The following is a 24,209-nucleotide window of genomic DNA, read 5'->3' as shown; positions in this document are numbered from 1 at the left end:
TAATAAAAGAATCAAATTTGTAATAGATGAATAATAAAATGTATTTATAGTAGTATAATAATTTTTTTTTGTAATATACCAAATACATATTTCTATATGTAAACTGTGAATTCTCATTAAAAATTTTTGTGTACTTGTGTCAAGAATAATACGTATATTTTTATACGTGATAGTTAATTATTTACTGATTTTTTATATAGGTAATTAATGTTATTTTGAACCGTGGATTTATTTGCATTAAAAATGTTTCTGTACTTTTGTTAATAATATTTATGTATTTATTGCAATTAATGTATTGGATACCTTTCTAACTATATATAATTATATATATAGCTGTGATTACACTGTATCTTTTGTAGATTTAGCAAAGATGGTTGGTGCCAATAGAATTGTGAGCTTATTCTTATTTCACTTTTTCTTGGTGACTCAATCAGCACCAACAAAAAATATTGTGAATCAAGTTCCAGGGTTTGATGGAAAACTACCTTCCAAACACTATGCCGGGTACTCAAATAACTCTATCAACAAATTATATGTTTTTTTTTTTTTTTTACCAATAGGAGACTCGAATCCGCAACCTCTTAATTGAGTATGGGGAGACTATGCTATTTGAGCTATAACTCATTGACAACAAATTATATGCTTTATTAGTTTATATCTAGTTATTAATATTATATATTTATGATTCAAAATGTCTATAAAAATAAGAACTTATAGAAAGAAATTCAGTCAAATACTAAATTGAATTTAAATTTTACAGATAATATCTGATTCGCTACATTAGATTATCGAATAATTTTAGATCTGATCTATAACTATTTTGAATTAGATATTATCTGATAGAAAAATATTTATTAGATTGTCTTTTTTTTAATATTAGTTATTTTATTTATATTATTTAAGCAAATAATATTTAATAATTAAAAACAATGTTTATTATTTTTTTAAAATTTTAAAATGCGTCGTATTTGGATATCCAAAATTTGTTAAATTGGATCAGATCTAAAGATAAAAAAAAAGGTGTATATTAAATTTGATTTTTTTAGTGGGTATAAAATTAAAATTCTAACTCAATTCGATCTAATCCGCGTACATCCTTATATAAAGGAGCAAGTGTGATTTCGTTTGTATATTTTTAATTAGTTAGATATAACATTGAGATTTATTACTCTATTAGTTAGATATTTCATGAACAAATTGAAACGTCTAATTTTGCAAAAGCTAAATTAAACGCACACATAATCTTTCAATAACTAAGATTGTAATTAGGGGTGGTAAACGGGTATAAATTTGCCAAGTTGATCTGCATAACCTGCCAAAAAAGGCAGGTCGGGATAAAAAATAGATACCAGCACACATCAAAAGTCTGTCTAATCCCGCGCCGTTTAAATCGTGAACTTTGGCGGGATAAGCGGGCTTCTCCGCCGGACTTAGAATTTTTTTGAAGATATTCTAATTAGGGGTGTGCATGGCCTGACCCGGTTCGAAGATCCGACCCGCCCCCGAACACTTTAGGGACTATTTTGGTGTGATTTCACCGGATCTAGGGTCGGGTAATGGTCTCAAAAATAGATCCAGTCATTATTTCGGGTCGAGTCCGGGCCATGGCTCGGGTCACCCGAAGTCCGCCTGGTGGCCCGGTCATCATATACAATTAATATTTTGTGTTATTAGTGATGGATGATGGCTATTCTTATGTGTAATTTAAGTATTGTAAACCTTAATATTTTGTGTTATTAGTAATTATAAGACTATAAGTTAATGTTTTATATTTAAAATGCGTAAGATTTTAGACTAATGTATAATATTGTGTTATTTATATTGATTTAAATATTTGGTGTTATTAGACAATATTATTATTGATTATGATTATGCTTTAATTTTAGAGAAGAGTTGGTTCTTGTTATATTTTTCTAAGTAAATTTTACCATGTCAAATAATGGTTGGAGTCTTGGACATTTGGATATTTTCACGTGCTAACTTATAAGAAAGTATCAAGGTAATGTAGTGTTAACGGCCCGGTTTTCACCTGGTATAATCGTGGCCCAAAAGTGTATAGGTTTCATCGGGTCTAGGGTTGGGTTCGGGTCTAATAAATAGGCCCGGTATATATTTCGGGTCGGGTCTGGGTCACATCAAACCCGGTTTCACCCGACCCATGCACACCCCTAATTCTAATTTAGTGTTTTGGATTATATTTTACGTTTGACTGATTATGTTCTAAACTTGTAGATGTTTAATTTTAAATAATATTTATTTTACTTTGGACAATTTTAGTTTCATTATTTTGTTTCAAAAAACTTAGTTTATAATTATATTTATTACATATTTATAATTATAAAGACTTTAATGTTTGTTATTTAAAAATTATAATTTTTAATATTTTTTTGTAATTTATATTGTTTAATATTTAATAGCAAAAAAAATAAAAAAATGAGATTTGACGGTCTTGACCTACCAGTCCACTATTAAACAGAGCGGAATGAGATTTTACTCATGTTAGGACCGTCTCATTAGGTAGGGCGAGACAGACCAACTCACTAAAAAACAGATTTTAATGAAGCGAATTTCTCCGTTCACTATCTCTAATTATAATTCTTAAGATGCATATATAATATATAAATACATATATGAAATATTGAATTGCAAAAATTCTTATATTTTTATTCTTAATTTGGTGAATCAAGGTATGTGACGGTAGATGAAGATCATGGAAAGAACCTATATTATTATTTTGTTGAATCAGAGTGCGACCCGAAAAAGGACCCGGTGGTTCTATGGCTTAATGGTGGACCCGGTTGTTCCAGCTTCGATGGTTTTGTATATGAGCATGGTAAAGTTTTTTAGTACTCTATTATTTTTGCTTTTCCATTTCTACTTTTTAATGATAACATTTTCATCCTAATCTATCTATTTTTCCATTTACAAATGTAATTATCATCCCATTCTGTTGGCTCAGATCTCATTTGGATTACCAAAATTTAAATAGAAAATTATTCAAACATAAAAAAAAAAAAAGCTAAATAAATTTTTTTTTTTTGGGTTTTTATAATTAAAAGATTTTTGTTTTGTTTTTTACTACTGATTTGTTCAATTACATACTTAAATAAATTTTGGAATTGAATTTTTTTATTTAAATTAAATAAATATAGTATTTATAAAAATAAATAAATGGTGGGATAATTACAAAAATTAATCTTCGGGACAATTACGAAATGAGCATATCTCGAATGCTGAGAGCCCATCATAAAACGCGCATATTTCGCAGATTCAATATCCAATATCAGCCCATATGCATATTTCGGATAGTATATCCAAGATGTGACTTGTTGTGACCCTGTCACAGCATCTAAAATATACTTATTTTGTAACTACTCTCTCAATATTCGAGATGTGTCTCAAGATGTATTTTTATAATATCTTACTATTTATCCATTTTCATAAATATTATATTTATTTAATATAAATTAAAAAATCCTTTAAATTTTAACCATTATATATATATATATATAATCACTAATTTTAGTAATTGATTTTAGTATATAAATTATATTTTTATATGAAAAATAATCACTAATTAATCAAATACTGTATATAAGAATACCTACTTAACATCTCAATTTTTTTTATCATACTACGGTAAACAAATTTAATTATCCGTCTTTTACAGTTTTAATTATTTAATAAAAAAATTATATTTTAAAAATTATTATTACATCATTTACTACATCACATCCGACAGTTAGTAGCGATTATAGAGCTGGATAGCAACAGCGGTTGTCAATTCGCTGAAAAATAGCGTATGGTTAAACTTTTAATAACAGTTAATAGTAATCATGAAATAATCATCATTAAATAGTATTTTACCGCGATATATTTTTGCGACAATTTTAACCGCTACTAAATCATAAACTAGTCTATTTATAAATGGCAGCAATTGTTAATCGCCGTAAAATACCATCTGTCAAAAAGCTGTCTTTCTACCCATGTTTCAGCACATATTATCCAGATATTCTAATCATTCTTCTATGGTATATTTTTCTTATTTGTATATGTTTCAGGTCCATTTAATTTTGAGAAACCAAAGGCTAAAGGAGTCTTGCCTAAGTTGACTCTCAACAAATATAGTTGGTCAAAGGTATGAAAATTATTTTCTTTTGTCTCTAACTCTCTATGACATATGTTTCTTGTTGTAATAAATTGTATTATTATATTCAACTAAAAATCTTACATAATTTGTTGTAACAAATTGTACATATAAATAATTCAACCTCCTTTTTTTATTATAGGTTTCAAATATCATATACTTGGATTCTCCTGCTGGAGTTGGGTTCTCTTACGCAAAAAATGAATCAGCTTATGAAACTGGGGATATAAGAGTTGCCCATGATACACACGTTTTTCTCCTTAAGGTTGTCATAGATTTTTTTACATTTTTTATAAAATATATAAATTTTTAGATAGTTTAATTATTTTTGATACACTGATAATATAAAACGTTTTACGACCGTCATTCAATCCCATCTATTCTTTTAAATGACCATTCAGGTTGACAATGTAAAATATATTTTATTTAATTATTAAATGTATGTAAAAAATTATTTTATGATAAAAGTATGTACCTTAAAATTAAATACTTATTATGTGTTCTTGATCACTAATAAAAGAATCTATGAATTTCAATAAACAAATTTATATGACTCAAAAACCAAGATATATAAGTATTTAATTTATGTTAAAAATTTATTTGTTCATATGAAAAATAATTAGAGATCTATTTACTATTTTCAAAAAATAAAATAAAATAAAATAAAAATATTCAAATAAAATGAATGAATGCTTATGCTTTTATTCCTGAACAAATTAAACCAGTGGTTTCAACTGTACCCCGAGTTCCAACACAACCAATTTTTCTTAGCTGGAGAATCATTTGCTGGGATTTATGTGCCTACTCTTGCTAATAACATAGTCAAAGGTAATAACTTATGTCATGAAACTGAAAGTGTTGAATTTCATGTGTTAGAATTTAGAATCACATTTATTATATATATATTTTTTCTATCTTTCTCAGGAATTGAAGATGCAAGGATGCAGCCAATAATAAATTTCAAGGTCTTGATCCTTTACTTTATTAAGTGATCACAATTCACATGTATATTATATATGGTTTCAAGTTGGTACCTAATACAATCCGAATTCATTTAAATTTGGAAAAAAACTCTAAACGCTGACAATTATCTCGAAAGATAACGAGGTCCTTAACAAAAATAAAAAAACCCAACTCGGCTCCTGAGCTTTACTTTTATGGGACTAATTAGTCCCTGTATAAAAAAAATCAATGTTGTTTTTTTTTGTACAGAGATTAATCAATCCAAAAAAAAAAAAGATTAGGAACCAAGTTGGGTGTTTTTTTTTAAGACCTCGTAGTCATTTCGAAATAATTATCAAGGATCGAGTGGGGTATTCACTCTTTATATTTCTATTGTAGGGTTACATGATAGGAAATGGTGTCTGTGATGATAAATTTGATGGCAATGCTCTTGTTCCGTTTGCATATGGGATGGGTCTTATTTCTGAAGAAATATTCAAGGTAAACTTTGTATATTAACCTAGTTTAATTTACCCCTAAACCCTAAATACTAGAGTTGTCAAAGGAGTGAGTGTGTCTGAATAAATTTGAAAAATCAGGTTTATCCATTATATTTTGACGGATTAAAAAAATATTGGTTCGACTTGACTAGTCCAATTGACGAATTAAACAGGTTGACTTATTTTTTATTTTTTCAAAAAAATTATATTAAGAAAAATTATTATATAATTTTAACATTTTTTAAGTTAATATTTAATTATTTATGCAAATTCAAAAATTTTTATTATACATTTATATATTTTTATATTCAATCAACTAAAGTCTAAAAATTTAAAAGAATTTATCTATCTTTCTTAAATAAAAATAAACGAGCCGATTCGTTTCCACAAGTTTAACTAGTAAATTAGTCCAATTAAGGAAAAAAAAAACCCTAAACATCCTGACAATTATCTCAAAAGACAACGAGACCCTTAACAAAAAAAACTCCAACCCGACTTCTGACTTTTACTTTTATTGGACTGATTAGTCTCTGTGCTAAAAAAAAGTCAATGTTATTTTTTTTGGCACAGGAGCTAATCAATCAAAAAAAAAAATCAAGAACCGGGTTAGACATTTTTTTTGAGGGATCTCGTAGTCCTTCTGAGATAATTGTTAGGAATTGGTTAGAGTATTACTTACGAGTCATGACTCATTTTGACGGCTAGACCTGACACCATAACTTCAATTTTTTTTGTCTTTGGGTTTCAAAAAACGTTCTTCATTATAAAATGGTACATACATGATGTAGGAGACAGAAAGTGTTTGCAAAGGAAGCTACTACAATCCTCAAACTAAGGATTGCGCATCACAGCTTTCTAAAGTAAACCAGGTAATTCAATTATTATAAGACAATGGTAGAAATTATAATGAAATGATCTAATATTGTTCTCTAATGCTCTAATTAATGATGATTATGGTTATTTCAGCTTATTAGTGGGCTAAACATATATAACATTTTGGAACCATGTTACCATAGCAATGGAACAGACACAAGAAGTACAAGATCTAATAATAATAGGTTGCCAGAAAGCTTTAAGCAATTGGGTGTAACAGAGAGAGCTTTGCCAGTTCGGAAGAGAATGTTTGGTCGTGCATGGCCTTATGGAGCTATTGTCAAAAATGGAATTGTCCCATCTTGGCCACAACTCACCCATGGAGGTCTTGATGTTCCATGCACTGTATGTTACTTTAATTTGCTTTGCACTTTTTTAGCCGAAAACTCAACTACATTTAATTTAGTTAATTTCACGTGAAAGTTGATAATTGAGAGTTATTAGATGATAATTTAATTAAATTTGTCAAATCATTTTATGACTCTCACCTATCAACTTTACATGAAGTTAACTGTACTTAAGTTTTTATTATTAGAGTAAAGTATATTTTTTGTCCCTGAAGTTTGACAAAAGTTTTAAAAATATCCCTAAATTTTATTTTGTTTCAATTTTGTTCCAAAAATTTTTAATTTGCATCAAATATACCCCTAACGGCTAATTTTTCAAAAAATTTAAGACCAATTCAACAACAATTTCATAAGAATAGCTCTCAACACAAGTAAATTAAGCATAATTTTCATGCATTATTATTAGATTGGTCTTAATTTTTTTTTAAATTTAGCCGGTAGGGATATATTTGATGCAAATCGAAAATTTTTTGGACAAAATTGAAATAAAATAAAACTTAGGAGTATTTTTAAAATTTTTGTCAAACTTCAGGGATAAAAAGTATACTTTATCCTAATAATAAAAACTTAAGTACAGTTAACTTCATGTAAAGTTGATAGGTGAGAGTCGTGAAATGATTTGATAGGTTTAATTAAATTATCATCTAATAACTCTCAATTATTATTATTATTCGGTTTAATTAAGTTTTTTTCATCTTTGTTAAGCATTGCATTTTAAATGAATTTGAAAAGAAAACCAACAATTTGAAAAGTTATTATTTATTAAGATATTTTTGGTTTGTGTTTTTATTTTTTGTTTTAATTTTTAATATTTTTGTTTTCAAATTTTTGTGAGTTATAAAGAAAAGAAAAAATATGAAATAAAAATAAAAAATAAAATTTTATTATTTTTACCATCTTTTCTAATATATAAAATCTTAAAAATAAAAATATTAAAAATATTATAAAGTATATATTCACTTTTAATTTCCAACATTATTGATTTATATTTTTTGTGATCTCCTACATTAATCATTATTCCATGTTTGTAAAATAAAATTACAAGTTTGAGCATTATTATTCTTAGGATGATGAAGTTGCTTCCGAATGGTTGAACAATGATGCAGTTAGAAAAGTACTTCACACAGCAGATGTAAGATTTTTCAGAAAATTATGTTATAATATTATTAGAAATATAATAATTCATATATTTTTTTTTATGTTAGCTTATATTATATTAAACTTTTAGTATAAGTATTTTATAACATGATATTATAATTTTTATAATAAAATAGTTTTAGAATTTAATTTTTATTATATTCAAAAAAGATTTTTTAAAGATAAAGTATATTTTTTATTCTTCTTAAATTTTATTTTATTTCAATTTTGTCTTAAAAATTTTTTATTTGCATTAAATATACCCTCGACGGCTAAATTTCTAAAAAATTTAAAACCAATATAACAATAATGTATGAAAATTATGTTTGATTTGCTTGTGTTGAGGGTTGTTCTTATAAAATTGTTGTTGAATCGATCTTAAATTTTTTAAAAAATTAGTCATCAGGAATATATTTGATGTAAATCCAAAACTTTATTTTAAGAAAAAAATAAAACAAAATAAACTTAGGAGTATTTTTTAAATTTTTATCAAATTTTAAAAATAAAAAATATATTTTAATTATAATGTATTAGAAATATAATTATTTGTATGTCTCATCCTATCAGTTTAATTTTTTAAAATAAATTATTTATTAAAAAGCACAAAAAGTAGTAACAAATTATAATTATTATTGTATGAAAACAGAAAAGTTTGGTTAAGAAATGGATATTATGCACAGACAAACTGACTTACCACCATCCTCTTGGAAGCATGATCAAGTATCACCAATACCTAACCTTCCGCGGTTATCGAGCACTTATATTTAGGTGACTTTTCTCAAATTTATTTTCATCCTACAAAAAATTAACACACAAAAAAGAGAAAAAAAAAAGGTTTAAAAGTCAACAATTTTTATTTATACTGACCAATATTTGTAGTCTGTACTATATTTATACTAGTATTTTATTGGTACATTTGGACATTAATTAATAGATTTATTGGTTCCTCTTAGCTGAAAACAATAAATTGTGCTAGCCTTAAAGCAGGTACAAAAAATAATGCTTTCACAAAAATAATTATTTTTCCTCCCTCCTCTATGATTAATATTTATTTATTCTCAATCTTTTCATTATGTCCTATTAAATTCTAAAATGTTGGATCCTAAATCATCTACTTTTTGGTTGCTTAATTAATAGAGTTAATAGTTAAAATCGTCCTTTGAAAGATATTTGGATCTCTATTTTAGTCTTCGAAAGACATAATTAATCGAAATCGTCCCTAAAAGATACACAACTTGGTCATGTTAGTCCTTTCGTTAGTTGGATGATGACGTATCATGTTAAGTACAACGTGGCATGATAATGTGGTGGGTTAATGCCACGTGTCACAAGATGATTGGTTGACGTGTCAGTTTAGTCATCTTGTGACACGTGGCATTAACCCACCACGTTATTATGCCACGTGGCACTTAACGTGACACATTATCATCCAACTGACGGAAAGACTAACGTGACCAAGTCGTGTATCTTTCAGGAACGATTTCGATTAATTTTATCTTTCGAAAATCAAAATAGAGATTAGGATATATTTTAGAGACGATTTTGACTATTAACAAATTATAGTTTAAATAGTATAATTTTTTTTATACTCATTTAAAAATGGCACTATTGTGTGTTTGGCAGTGGTGATCATGACATGTGTGTTCCATACACCGGAAGCCAAGCATGGACAAGTTCATTGGGATATAAGATTATAGATGAATGGAGGCCTTGGTTTGTAGATGGTCAAGTTGCCGGGTACGTACATAATTTTATTTTGCAAAAATATTTAATAAAAAAAATTATTAAAAATTATTATTTTTATTTTATTTAATATATCATAAAATAAATAAATATTAAATAAAATAAATTTAGACTATTTGAATAAATTGATTTTTATTTTTTTAGTATTATCGTTTATTTTCTAGTGTTGATTATTTGATCTGCCTAGTTAAACTTACTTAGTAAAAAAATATGGAATTAATTATCTATATTTTATTTAAAAGTACTATTTATATGCTAAAATTAACTATCAAAATTAATTATCATACATATGTTATTTAAAAAATATATATACTTGATATAAATAACTAATTTTAGTAACTGATTTTATTCACCTAACATGATTGTATTTTATTGGTCTTGGTTGAGTTGAACTTCATATATTGGCATAATATCTCTAGATAGATATTGTTATTACTTTGGCAATATTTCAGTTTCCAACTAAATCTTGAGGCTAGCTAGCTAGATCCTCAGAATTAATACAATATGAATGTAGTCTTATGTTTGATGTTGAACTATATGCAGATTTATTAAATCCAAACTTTAAAGCTACTTTTGATTTCTGTATTGAGATAAAAAAATATAAAGACAAAAATAAAAATGTAAAGACAAAAAGATGTTTGAAAAGAAAAAATAGCTAGCTTTTATTCCCACATATATTGTCTTTCTTTCAAGTTACCTTTGAGTTGTAAAATGAGTATAGTTTTTTTTTTTTTACCAAAGATATGAGACTCGAAACCGCAACCTCTTAATTGAGTATGACGAGACTATGCCATTTGAGCTATTACTTATTGGCTATCTAAAATTTGGAAAGATAAGAGATTCGAACCCGCAACCTCTTAATTGAGTATGAGGATTTTATGCCATTTGAGTTATTACTCATTGTAAAATGAATATAGTTATCAGACTCGAATCTAGTAATTAAATTTTTTATCAGGTTAATTGCTTAACCGATTTAAATAATGACCCAATTTAAATTGATGATCCAATGATCAGATTTTTTATTATTTGACCGACCAAGTCAAATTGAGTTTGATAACTATGAAAATAAGATCTTTTGTTAACAATTTTATGAATTTGATCCAACAAAATTTGATTAATTAAGTTTCCTTTCTTGGTTGAAGGTTTACACAAGGATACGAATTCAATCTTACATTTTTAACCATAAAGGTTTGTATACAAAATAAATTAAATTTAATGCTAAATTATATTAGATTAATTTGATGTATGTTGACTCTATTTTGTTACATTTGATACAGGGAGCTGGCCACACTGTTCCAGAATATAAGCCTAAAGAGTCATTGCACTTTTACAAACAATTTATTCATGGAAAGAAAATATGAGAAATCAGTACACAAATTGTAACAAGAGGCAATGTGGTCTATAAATTTTCCATATATCATTAAATTTTTCTAAAGTTATTGAGATGATATATGTAAAATTTGTGTATTTCCTCATTCAACAATATATGATCTGAATAATGATCCATTTAATTATTTCATGGAATTAAACTACTTTGCTTCTAATTTCACTTATCGTATTGATGAATTAGCGGGTAATTAATTAATTACATCCTGCATTTTCACATATTATTCCGTTATAAAAGCAATTAAGTCTTTTGTGAAAATACTTGTTAGGACTAAATAAAAGCTGGCATATTATAAAATTCACAACATCAGTGTTAATTATACAAATGAAATTCGATTACTAAGTTAAAACACAAAATTTTAATTAGAAGAAAAAAATAAAAAAGCAAAAATATAAATCTAACTATGAATTCTTTTCACTGCAAAAATCAGAAAAAAATGTTTATGATAATTATAAAATCAACATAGAACTCATATATTAATAACAATTTCGAGTATTTATTCCGCACAAACAAAAAACAAAAAAAATAGATCATTCAATCAAGAAATAAAAAAAATAAACAAAACAGAATAAGGCCCACAAAAAATAACAAAAAAATAATCTTAAAGATACAGAAGATATCAAATAAAAGCCAACATATTAGTCCTTTTTTGTGTAAACATAAATTCTGTGCAAAATGATTAATTTGTAATTTTAAAATTCTGAAAGATAGCTTATTTTTTCTTAGTTTTTAAACCTTAGTAATTTTTTTAATTAAAAGAATCAAAGTAAGATGCATCATGCACAATTAAGCATAAGACAACTAGCAAGATGCATTCAGAATTAGCATACTATGGTGAAAAAAAAAGTAAAAACTGTGAAGAATGATTTACCCTTTCACACTGAACGAAAAAATCACTAAGTTGTCTCTTTGGTTTATTTGGGTCTTTTGACACCTTTTCACTTCCCATCTTTCCCATTGCCTTTAAAGACATCCATTTATTTCTTATTCCCATTTCCCAGCAAACCTGACAACACCATACAAACATCACCAAATAGCACACGAGACACCCAAATATAAATATTTAATGCCTTAAATTTCATATAAAAATAAGCAAGTAGTAGTATTACTTAATTTAACTTGCCCAAAAAGTCTCTTCTCCCAAGCCAAGAGCTGCTCCACAATTAAAGAACAGGTGAGTCAGGAAACAAAAAATGTATATAAATAGCATCCAAGTAATTAAAACTCAAGTGGTGTACAATTATGTATACGAGGGTATGTCGGTTACCACATTCACAATAGTAGCACTTATTATACTAATCAAATATGGCTACTAACTTACGACATGTAACGTTAATTAGAATTAAAAAAAAAAACGCAAGAAACTAAAATTGACTCTCAATTCATGTGTGTGCAAAATTTCAAAAAAAGGAAAAAGAAATAAAATGTTAATGATACTTGTAAAATCAACATGGACCTCAAATTCTTACAAATTTTATACAAATAAATTCTAGTTACTAACAACAAATAATTTTAATATGAAAAAAATAAAAAAGGCACAAAGCTAAATTTCACTCTCAAATCTGTTCTGTCCAAAAACTCAGAACAACGAAAATAAAAAAAATGTTTATGATACTTATAAAATTAACATGGACATCATGTAGAAATAAAAATCTCATTATTTACCCCAATAGAAACAGAAAACTAAAAAAAATAAAATATTCAATTAAGAGAGAAAGAAATAAACAAAAAAGAGTAAGGCCCACAAAAAATAACAAACAAATAACCATAAAGAAACAGAATATATCAAATAAAAGCCAGCATATTAGTCCTCTCCTTTATATGCATAAATTTTGTATAAAATGATTAATTTGTGATTTTAAAATTCTGAAAGATTGCATATCCTTTCCTAGTTTATAAACCTTAGTAATTTTTTAAATTAAAAGAAGCCCTATTGTTGTGAACAACTTTAGATTTTTTTCTTCATCATTGCATTTTTAAATGAAATTCGCTTACCTGTTAGATCCACTTTCACAAACATTTTTACTACATTACTTGGAGAAGAAGCAGGAAAGGAAAAAATGGGAGATTCATGTAAAAATGTTTAACAAATTAAGCTCCAAAGCAACATTCACAAACTTGAGAATCCGTAAATTGGCAATCCTATCAATTTGCTCCCCGTATGCTGTTGCATTTATTCACTCGTGTCTAACCAAATCGTGCTGCCTACTAAAAATATAAACAAACAATTTCAAGTGATAAAGTAGTTACCACAAGTCCACAATAGAATACTTGCCAACCAATAAAAAATAACAGTCAAGATGCATAGTATAAGGAGAAAATGAAATGAAAAGCTCTCTTGAAATAGATAATAATACAGTGAAGATGCTTAGTATAAAGAAATCATTCACATAGAATTAGGTATAAATAAATAAAGAAATAAAAAAGACAAAAAAAAAATAAAGGCTTCAAATAATACACTAAGACTGAAAACAAAGAACAAAAAGACATTTGAGATATTGGAATGGAAAAAACATAAAATTAAAAAATTTGAAAACTCGTCATGTAATTGGAGATATTTTAGTATTTTCAGCTCCACAAATAACCTTCAAAAAACAAATGAAAAATCAAAACAAAGAATAAAATAAAATTTTGGTCTTTAAATCAATTGTAATAACATCCCTAGCTTAAAGGCATTCAGTTTCATGGTATGTATTTGGTTAGGAATTGCCTTTAATTTAAAAGCATGACATGTGACTAAATAATTACTACCCAATTCAAACAACTAAATAGCATGTGATAAACAGAGAACATAATTTATTTATTGAAACAACTAAATAATGTACTTTACCTTCTCCCCATAAATTTCATCTCTTGCTTATTTGGTGACGGCATGTGATAAATACAGAATATAACTTATATTAGCACACTCAGTAAGATTACCATATACCGTTTTATGGTATTTAATGAGATAGAAAAAAAAATCTAAAAATCTCTTTTCTCCCAAACCAATGGACATTTTCTGATCAAATGAGTATACTGACATGATTACAATACAAAGTAGTAATATGAATTGATCCCTTATGCAATACTAAATATCTATCAACCAATGAACCAATTATATAAATCAACATTCAGAATCTTAGTAACAACATATGATGACATCTAAAAAGAATGGTTTCAATCTCGTACCTCTTCTTGGTGATACTGATATTTTATAGTTCTATACACAATGAATAGCATTATTGTACACAAAATTGCTAGCAGAGCAAAAGAAAGTGTTAGAATTTTGAAGCTATTTGAATTTTGAAGGCAATGTTAAAACAAATTATGTATTTATAAAATAACTATTTCATAAAAGACGGAAAAAAAATACATATTTCTAAAATAAATAATCAAGAAGATAAAAAACCCAAAAATCAGAGAAACGGACAAAGAACAAAATAAACCAGCGGCCAAAATTGTACACTATAAACACATTAACTTATTTTTTACGCTCCTTTGAATATGAAGAAAAAATGAAGACTAATTTGGCGACTATATTTTGAAATGAAATAAAATGATACAGTTTGCAATTGTCGGTACTATTATGAGAAACAAACGTGCCTAAGCTAAACGAAATCAACATAAAAATTGAATCCAAAATGAGAGTAAAAAACACAAAGACTTGAAAGTGACCCTTGCATGACGAAAAAAGGAAATTAGAAGATACAATTCAGCAACAATGATTCAATAAAAATAAAAGTATTAAACAGTGAAATAAGGATGAGGAAAAGAAAGATACTTGAAACACTAAGATCATAGCTAAAAAGGTCTAACAACACAAGTGAAGGAGAAATAACATGGTAGAATCTGTGCTCATAAAGATGAGTCCTTTTCGTATGCCCTCCTTCTACCACTCCTTTGGCTTCTGTGACAAGTTTCATTGCAAGTAAAAGTTATTAAATTGAAGATTATATATTCTAAAACAGCAGGTTTAAGCCCTTATACCATAAAGACCAAGGATAACATAACTCTAACGGAAAGACTTTGCCTTTTTGATAATATAAACACAATAAATTTTTATTTTGTAAAATTACAAAAATATCAATATTGAAATACAAATTTCTTGCTTTTAAAAAAGTACAAATACCAATATGAGAGTAAAAAAACACAGACTTGAAAGTGGCTCCTTGCGTGACGAAAAAAGGAAATTAGAAAAATAAACTTAATATCCAACAATTCTTAATATAAGCCTATATTTTCTCATTCAATAAACTTCTTTTGTTTTCTTCAGAGTAGAAATGGATACATTCTCTAAACGAAAGAAAATATTTAAATGGCATAATTTCAGTATAATAATCACATTTAATTTTCATTAGCTCCGCAATAGCTTAAAGGACTTAATCTATTATAATCTTGTTGGCCTATTTCAAAAAAAAAAAGAGAAAAATCAAGACCTCCTAAAACAAAACTTGATAAATGGTTAACTAACTCACCAGCAATGTCCAACAAACATAAATTCACGATTCACGGTGCTCTCATTCACAATAAGCATATACCAAGGTCTTACAATAGATAATCCTATTTGTGATTATGATTATAATTTATAAATATAAAAGATTCCTATAACATTATAGCCTCTGTTTCTTCAAAATTGAAATTCAATGCGAAGTTATTTTCAATTTCTTTACACAAAACGCTATTATTATAAAGAAAGTAACTAAATTTTCCTTTCCAAAAAACCTCACTTTCATGAACTAAGTTTTGAATTCCAAAATATTCTTCATCTTCTTTTTTTTTTTTAAATCAAGAACCAAATGTAGAAACAATAACCATTATGTAGAAGAATACATACCGCAAGAACACCAAATAGTTTTATAAGAAACAAATCAGCTCCTTTCAATTTCTTTGGAAATTTCCCATTTGAAGCTAATTCTCTATTAGACTACCATGACACAAAACCTCACAATAAACTTTTAGAAGAAAAAGAATGAAATGGGAATCGATACCTTCTCAACAAGAAACTTAATATCATAAACAATGGCATACAAAACATTTATAGCCCAGGCATATTTTCAATTTCAAAACTCCTATATCAACACACTGAAACACATAATAATAAATTAATTCAATGAGATAAAAATTAGAATAAAAAAATGAAGGAAATAGGTAAGGAAGAGTTACTTCGCGACTTTTCAAAGGCGGGTGTAGGCTTTGAGCACATTGGATTGACGGTAGCTCTGGAGGCAGCAAAAGAGGCGAGGACGATAGAGTGCGTGACTCACAGGATTTGTTTCTTTCATACAATGTGTTTACTGTACGTTCGTATTGCATCTTCATACTATTATCGTACCATTACCTGAATTCTAAACTTGCCATAATTTTACTCTAAACTTCTCTATGATAGAGTTCAGCATGGTCTACTACTGTGTTATTGTTTTCTTGGTGACCCTTTTACCACTTCATAGGTTTCTTATTCTGTTATGTGATTATACAACATATAACAAACAGGGTGGCTATGCATCATTTAAGGTGCTATTTAATTTCGGTTGTCTCTGGTATTTGCAGTTAAACATCCTTACCCTTTCAACGATCAACTTGTTATATATATATATATATATATATATAGGTAGGGACGGATCCAGAAATATTACTATGGGGAGCCAATAATGTATATAATATTAAAAATTATGCAAAAAAATTATATAATGTAAGATGTATTATAAAAATATATCGATAGAGAATATATTTTAAAGTACAAAAAATGCATGTACTTTTTACCAACGAAGTGGTCGATTCTTCGTATCATAAAATTTATCGATAATAGAATCTGTGTCAAATTTTTCAGCAATTTTCTTTTTAATATAATTAAAAGACAATTAGCAAAAAAATCATCTTTCATCTTGTTTCTGAGTTATTATTCACAATATTCATAGCTGAAAAAGATCTCTCAGTTGTAGCAGTTGAAACAACGAGAATTAATACCAAATGAATCAAGAAGGACGATCACAAGAAGAAAAAGAATCCACTTTATGGAATTCGAAAAATTTTGTTTAATTAAAAAATATTACTAATAATATCTTTTTTAGATTTTTTTAATATTGTTACTTATTTTTTAGATATTAGAAATCATTAATATTTAGGTTGGACTAAATTTTTATTTATACTAGACTAAATACTAAATACATTTTTAAAAAAATAAATCATACTTAATAACTTATTACTATTAATTTCTTTTTAAAAAAGCTGGGCGCGCCCCCCTAAGTCCGTCCCTACATATAGGTCTAGGGGTTTGTATAGGTCAAGCATGGCAAGAGGGAACAAAGATAGAGCAAGTGCCACGAAAATTATGCAGTGAAATTTCAATGGTGAAGGATTATAGATCATTGTGAGATCATTGAAGAAATTCATTGAATGAATGATTTGTTATACAGTTTGTGTATCTGCCAAGTGATAGTAACGTGCTAATGTCTCAAAGGCATGCATGAGGGTATAGCTTGTCAAGAGAGTAGCATGCTGTTAGAGGTTACTTTATTGAGAAGTGAATGCCACAATGTTTCGATCATAGCAATGTATTTATATCCTTATTCAGACTCAAAGTAGTTTGTAGACATTGATTATTCTGGTTGAAAAATGAATACTAGTTTTATTTGAAATTCAAAATGTAATGATTTTGTTAGGAGTGTACTTACATATTCACCTTTATTCACATCAGCATGCAATAAACAGAAACATAAGATTTAAACCTGTTTTCATTCTAAATGTCTCTTGAAAACTTCAGAGCACAGCATACAAATGAACTAAAACTCTTAATCAAATTGTCATGAACACGGTTTTGTTTTCACCATCTTAGGAAGGCCATGATTGGCATATAAGATTATTATTGATTGAATCGTTGTTATATTCTAATTAATGATAACGAAAAGGTTTATTTGATAAACTAATCTCTATAGTTGACATATTCCCATGTTAAATATGGTGTTACGTAGTACTTGCACGTTGCACTCGCAATTTTGTCAAATCGAACCGATACAAAACATCAATTATATAGCATTTCATGATAAATACATATTCTAACTAAAGCAAACGAGGATCGATATCATAAGGAACCTAATTAAAAAACATTAAACATGAAGCCAGAGTCTATAAAATACAAAAAAACAAGGCACTACATTAATCATAATAAAGTTATGGATTCAAGAGATAGTGTAGGAAACCATCTTTAAGAGATTATAGGCTTAGCTTCATTAACCGCATCTAGGGTTGCACACGGATCGGATCGGATATAGCCTAAAATTCTATCCGATCCGCACTGTACTCATTGGATCGGATCGGATACGATATCCGCAATTTTTCAGGTCAGATCCGATCCGATCCGCAAGTATATTTAATTCTAAGTATCCGGATCGGATCGGATATCGGGTATATCCGCATAATTAAAAAAAATATTTTCAAATTCCATTTGGCTATTTTTACAAAAAAAAAATATATTTTTCACCTGTTTAAGCATATTTAATTCTAAAATATTATCAATAAAGTTCTCTTGAATAACAAAAAAAAAAAAAAAATAACACAAGATTTAAGTTTAATTATCCTAAGTCGAAGTACAACATAAAAAAATAAAAAACAAGATATCATAAAATTCATAAAACAACACACTAAAATTCATATTACATTAGGGTTTATTTTCTTAAACTATACTATTTATATGTGATGTGCGGATATGCGGATTTGCGGAATTCGCGGATATCACTGCCAAATCCGCAATCCGATCCTATCATAGTGCGGATCGGATAATATCCGCAAAATTCGGATCGGATGCGGATAATTACCGCAGATATGCAGATATTATCCGATCCATATGCAGCCCTAACCGCATCTCAGATGAGCAGCTTGGAAGACCAAAGTGCGACGGTGAAACTAAGCTTTCATGATAGAGTTGAAAGATCCTTGCATATGAACGCTGAGTTAAAGGACGATGTCTGGGCATGTCATCACTGGAGCTGTCAATATTAGGAAAATCTACGCTGCCATCACTTAAGTTACATAAAACAAACTTGTCACACGGAGAAAACACAAGAAGAACATTTTTCAACATGTATATAGGCCGTAGGCTTGAAGGACGACGATCGAGTAGCGGGTGGTGGGGGATTATGGCCAATTTAGTCCAAGACTGAGGAACTCCATAGTCCTTCATCAACCAGACAGTCCAATGAGTTTTCTTAGTCTCATAACAAACAGCAAGACAATCCCTCAAGATACCCAATTGGGGAGCCACCCAGTGATCATCATCTGAATCCCTGCCGGGAAGGAAAAACTGATTATAAGTCTCTTTGACCAAGTCAAGGGAAAGAACCCACACAAAACTAAGATAGCGGTGAAAAAGCCAATTAAGAGTGCCAGTGCCACTTACAAAAAGCCCTACATGATCCACCATAGAACCCCTGTAATTGCGGTTACGAATTTTATGGGAGAAATCCTGGATTGTTCTCCAGGTAGAATTTGGGCCGAATGTAAACATTCTGGAGACGGATTCGCCTGATTTCTTTTTCACAAGTGCAAAAAGCTTATACTTGTCATTCACATGATCATAACCGAATCCGCAAATGGAGAGGAGACCTCCAATTTCAAGCGGCTGAGAAGTGAATCCAGTGCAGGGGTTCCACAGCATGGCACGATGGGAGATTATAAATCCATCCTGGCCCTCTTCATCGCGCAAGCACAGCAATCCATTGCAAGAGCCAATAATGAGGCGGAAGCTTCCCTCATAGTCATAGGGAACTACTTTAGTGGGTTCATGGGGAGGGTTCTCCATCACAGATCGTACGGAAAACACTCCGATTGTGGGGTATACGTAGGTTTCGCTATAATAGGCAATACGTGGGTGGGTCAAGGCTGGATCCACCGCCATTGAACGTCGAAGGTGGTCCTTGGCAAATTGGGAACTGGAAATTAGGGTTCTCCATGATCTGCAGACGCTGTTCCTTAATCGAACGAGAGACCTCGCCGGTATCCTCAGCAGGATTTCCTCTATGAGCTCGTCCGAAAGGATAGGTGGTGGTTTTGTCGTGACAACCTTCCCCTTCCTCGGAACAGCATCAGCATCAGCATCAACATCAACATCAACATCAACATCATCAGCAATCGGATCCCTCCTCATTCGTACGAGGAAACTCCACAATATAGCAGGAATAAGAAATCAAAAACAATATATAACAAAATTGAAAGAGGAAACAAAAGAGTACGCAAACATAAAGAATACTATGTTATGTATTTTTTGATAGTTTGAATTATAAAAGTAAAACTAAATATATATAGAGTATTGTACGAGAGATAAAAATAAAGATAAGATAAAATGGTAATATAAAAATAAAATAAGTCAATGAAATTCAAATGGTATAGTCTTTCTATATTCAATTAAGAGGTTGCGGGTTCGAGTCTCCTATCTATAATAATATATATATATATATATATAAAAGATAAAATGATAAAAGCTAAAATTAAAATTGAATTTATGAATTTTGTTGGGCTGAATTTGTGGGCCGTGAGACTTTTTTATTGTTGTCATGGACTAAGGTAGAAGAATTGTTTAATATACTCCCCAAGCTGAAGGATAAAAGATATCCAAAACTCAAAGCTTATTATTGAGATTAAGATGGAAGAGTTGAGGAGACAAATGTTTTATAAAAATATGAAGAGCACTTTAATTATTACAATATTTTTTAAATATATATCATATCAATTTTTTTTATTAAAATACCTTTATATTTTTTTAAAAAAAGATTATTGAATTTTATAAAAAGATTTAAGTATCTTTTTTATGTTAGACAAAAATTATTTTTTTAAATTAATCAAATTTTAAAATTTAACTAATTTTAATCTATAATTTTAAATTTTAAATAATTTAAAAAATAAAATAAAGATACATTTCATTATTTATCCACACTAAAAAATTACTTTAATCTTATTGATACTTCTCCGTAAACCCATGGACATCTGATTGGTAAGTTTATTACTTTTTGGGTGAGAAATGTATGGATGCCTTTGCAAGCAAAATTTTGATATTTTGGTAAGGCAAAATTTAATAATAAAAAAATAAATATTTTACTAAAGTATATTTTTGTAAAAAATATTTTTTTTTTTAAATTTGATAAAGTTAATATTAGCTAACACAAAAAATTTAAAATAGAATAAAGAGGAGATTTTTTAAAAGTTATAAAAGAAAAAAATGTATATTTTATAAATAGATTGAAAGAAAATGTCATTTTAACATCTTTGAGGAGAGGAGGAGAATGAAATTTTTTCTCTTTTTAATTGATTTATACCTTGAATCTTTGTATATTCATGCAATATTGTAATTGATGAGATGAACACTCTTTTTTTTTTGTCAATTTTCTCTGCTAGAAAGAAAGTAAAAAAAAATAGGACAAGTAACAACTTAAGTTTGCAATTCTTAGTCAATCCATACATCTGAATAACTATTATGATTAATCTGGTGTGTCAATTGTTCATATTGATAAAATAAAATAGCTATTATTAGGACAGATCAACAGAATATGTTCCCATACACAAGAAAAAATTAAAAGAAGATAAGAAACATCTAAATTTTCTAATTACAATATTTGAAATATCTTCATAATGATGTCAACCTTTTATAGTATCACTCTTCACTTTTTTAGATTGTGATTTTTTTAATGTTTTGACCATAGAATTATAGTTGGAGATTGAAGAGGTTTCAAATGTTGGACTTCCTTTAAATATACCGATATCATTGAAGAAATAAATTCATTGAATGAATGATTTGTTATACAGTTTGTGTATCTGCCAAGTGATAATAACGTGCTAATGTCTCAAAGTCATGCATGAGGGAAATATGATTGCATTGCATCCAATGTTTGCTGTTTTAGTTAGAGATAGAACGGTAATGCTAGAAAGACAAAAAATACAGTCAGAACTTGTCTTATTTAGTATTTATTAATTATTACAACAATTAATAAATGCTAAATAAGGCAAGTTATGACTGTTTTTGGCTAATTTTCTTTGGTTATCAAATATTTCTGTTATTTTTAATATGGAAATGAAAAATCGTGTTTTAGTTGGATATTGATATTTGAAGTATATCACGCATTGTGAAAATCATTCAACACGCCTCCACGTGTTTCAACACGCCTCCTACGTGTTGGCTAATATGTTGCCACGTGTCCAACACGCCCCACGTGTTAGCTAGGATGTTATCACTTATCCAACACGCCTTCCACGTGTTGCAACACCTCTCCCACGTGTTGACTTTTTACCTACAAAATTTATTCATCTATAATTATACCAAATAATTCCATTTCTAAAAAAAAATACCAATATTTTTTTTATATAAAAAAAAATCAGCCAGTAGTTGCATTAGTCGTTTATTTCAAATTCAAAATTTAATGATTTTATTAGGAGTGTACTTACATTCACCTTTATTCATATCAGCATGCAATAAATAGAATCACTGTAGTTACAACTTATAAACCACAGTCTGAATTACATGCTTCTTCGCATGAAAGATAGTATAAAAAAATTTTAATTGTGAGACACAAATTTCTTAACTTTAACACCGAAATTTTTCAAACTGAAATTTTTCAAGATTTCTCGACTTGATGTTACAGTTCTTTTAATGTTTTTTTGTTCTTTTTCAATCTTCTTCATACATAATTTATGTATTTTTATTGTAAACTAAAAAATAAAATAAAAAATTGCATAATTACTTCTTTTTATTTATACTTTTTTTTGTTTGATATTTTTTTCTTTTTTTTTTAATTATTTTTTATATTTTTTAGAAGGTGAAATAAAAAAAATTATGAGTGTAAAACAAAAATAATTATGATACCAAGAAGAAGGTGGGAGAGGAGGAAGAAGAGTTTGAAAAAAAATATCAAACAAAAAAATAGCATCAAAATTTCTTTTCTAACACAAAAATTTCTTAGTTTTTACACTAAAATTTTATTAACCGTGATATATAAAATAGAATGCTACAGTTTGTTTTACTTTTTATTCTTCTTTTTTTCTTTTTTTATTACTCTTCTTTTTTGTGATGTATTTTCTTTTCTTTGTTCTCTTTTTATTTTTGTTTTTTTTAGAAAGAAAAATAATAAAAAAGAAAAGGAAAAAGAGAGAAAGATGCAGAAAAAGGAGAAAAAAAATACTATAATGATAATGAAAGAAGATAAGGAGAAAGAAGAAGAACGAAAAGAAAAAATGTGCGGTTCGTAAATTTAACTTGGTTTAACTTAATTTAAAAAAATTTAATTATCTAGCATTTTTTTTTTCTGATACCAAACGAATACATATATTCCAAGAGATAACAAATCGACCAAGTAACACCTGTTATGTTAGGTAAGAATTATTTAAACTAATTAATTTAAATATATTTCGATAAGTTTTATAAAAATAAAATTTAATTCTATTGTAGATGTAATAAGATTTTTAATTAAAAAATTTAAAAATGTTCATACTAGAACTTAATGAGATATAGTGAGTTAAAATAATTGTAAAAATATTTTTAGTTTTGATATTTATGAGTTATGTCGTTTTTAATTTTTACTTTTTTTATTGAAAAATTAAAAATTAATATATTCCAAAATATATAACGAAAGATTTGAAAGATATTTTATTTTTGCTGTTATAATGTGTTATTAAAATGTCTAAATATATTAATGATAACTGTATCGATTGTTTTGGATTATAGTGACTAACGGCTCAACAGGTACGATCGTGCCTATTTAGCCGCTTTTTTATTATTTTTAAGAAATTAATTTTATTTTTTTAATATATTATTTACTTTTTAAATTTATAAGATCACTATTGTTTTTTATTTTAATATTGACGTGACTTTATTTATATCATATTTTAATATTGGTGTTAATATACCATTCATCCTTTAAATTTGTCAGATAAATATTTTTTTCATCATTTCAAAATTAACGTAGCTTTATTTATATGACATTTTGGTTTATAGAGATTGGAGCATCAAATCTCCTCCTATATTGAGGATATGAGTCATCATCTCGTGACCTCGTCGTGTCTCTGCTACGAACTCTTTTGGGTAGTTGCGTTTACATTGACTATTTTTCATGCATGGTGAAGACTGAATAAGTGTTCCGCAAGGACCATAGACCATATGTCTTAGCATTGCC

At 27.9% G+C, this 24,209-nt stretch overlaps 2 protein-coding genes across 2 annotated transcripts; one reads left to right on the top strand and one right to left on the bottom strand.

Annotated features, from left to right (window-relative positions):
* Positions 1-370: 370 nt before the first annotated feature.
* LOC112783898 (serine carboxypeptidase-like 20) lies at positions 371-11,224 on the top strand. The gene is made up of 14 exons (XM_025826974.3): positions 371-504; positions 2,688-2,833; positions 4,062-4,138; positions 4,290-4,412; positions 4,873-4,975; positions 5,072-5,112; positions 5,489-5,590; positions 6,378-6,458; positions 6,556-6,807; positions 7,876-7,941; positions 8,593-8,714; positions 9,570-9,683; positions 10,832-10,877; positions 10,967-11,224. The coding sequence occupies exons 1-14, from the start codon at positions 371-373 to the stop codon at positions 11,048-11,050; spliced, it is 1,491 nt and encodes a 496-aa protein (XP_025682759.1). The 3' UTR covers positions 11,051-11,224.
* Positions 11,225-18,865: 7,641 nt separating this feature from the next.
* On the bottom strand, positions 18,866-20,197 carry LOC112786561 (F-box/kelch-repeat protein At3g23880-like). The gene has a single exon (XM_029296662.1). It carries the CDS (start codon positions 20,195-20,197, stop codon positions 18,866-18,868), a length of 1,332 nt encoding a protein of 443 aa, XP_029152495.1.
* Positions 20,198-24,209: the final 4,012 nt, after the last annotated feature.

Source organism: Arachis hypogaea, chromosome 20, assembly GCF_003086295.3.
Source record: "Arachis hypogaea cultivar Tifrunner chromosome 20, arahy.Tifrunner.gnm2.J5K5, whole genome shotgun sequence".
NCBI lineage: Eukaryota > Viridiplantae > Streptophyta > Magnoliopsida > Fabales > Fabaceae > Arachis > Arachis hypogaea.
The sequence above is the reverse complement of the archived record's forward strand: the minus strand, read 5'-3'. Positions and strand labels throughout refer to the sequence as shown.

Coding starts and splice junctions, on each gene's coding strand:
- LOC112783898 (XM_025826974.3), top strand. CDS start 371: ATGGTTGGTGCCAATAGAATTGTGAGCTTATTCTTATTTCACTTTTTC. Junction 4,139..4,289: donor ACAAATATAGTTGGTCAAAG/GTATGAAAATTA, acceptor TTTTTATTATAG/GTTTCAAATATCATATACTT. Junction 6,808..7,875: donor GTCTTGATGTTCCATGCACT/GTATGTTACTTT, acceptor TATTATTCTTAG/GATGATGAAGTTGCTTCCGA.
- LOC112786561 (XM_029296662.1), bottom strand. CDS start 20,197: ATGAGGAGGGATCCGATTGCTGATGATGTTGATGTTGATGTTGATGTT.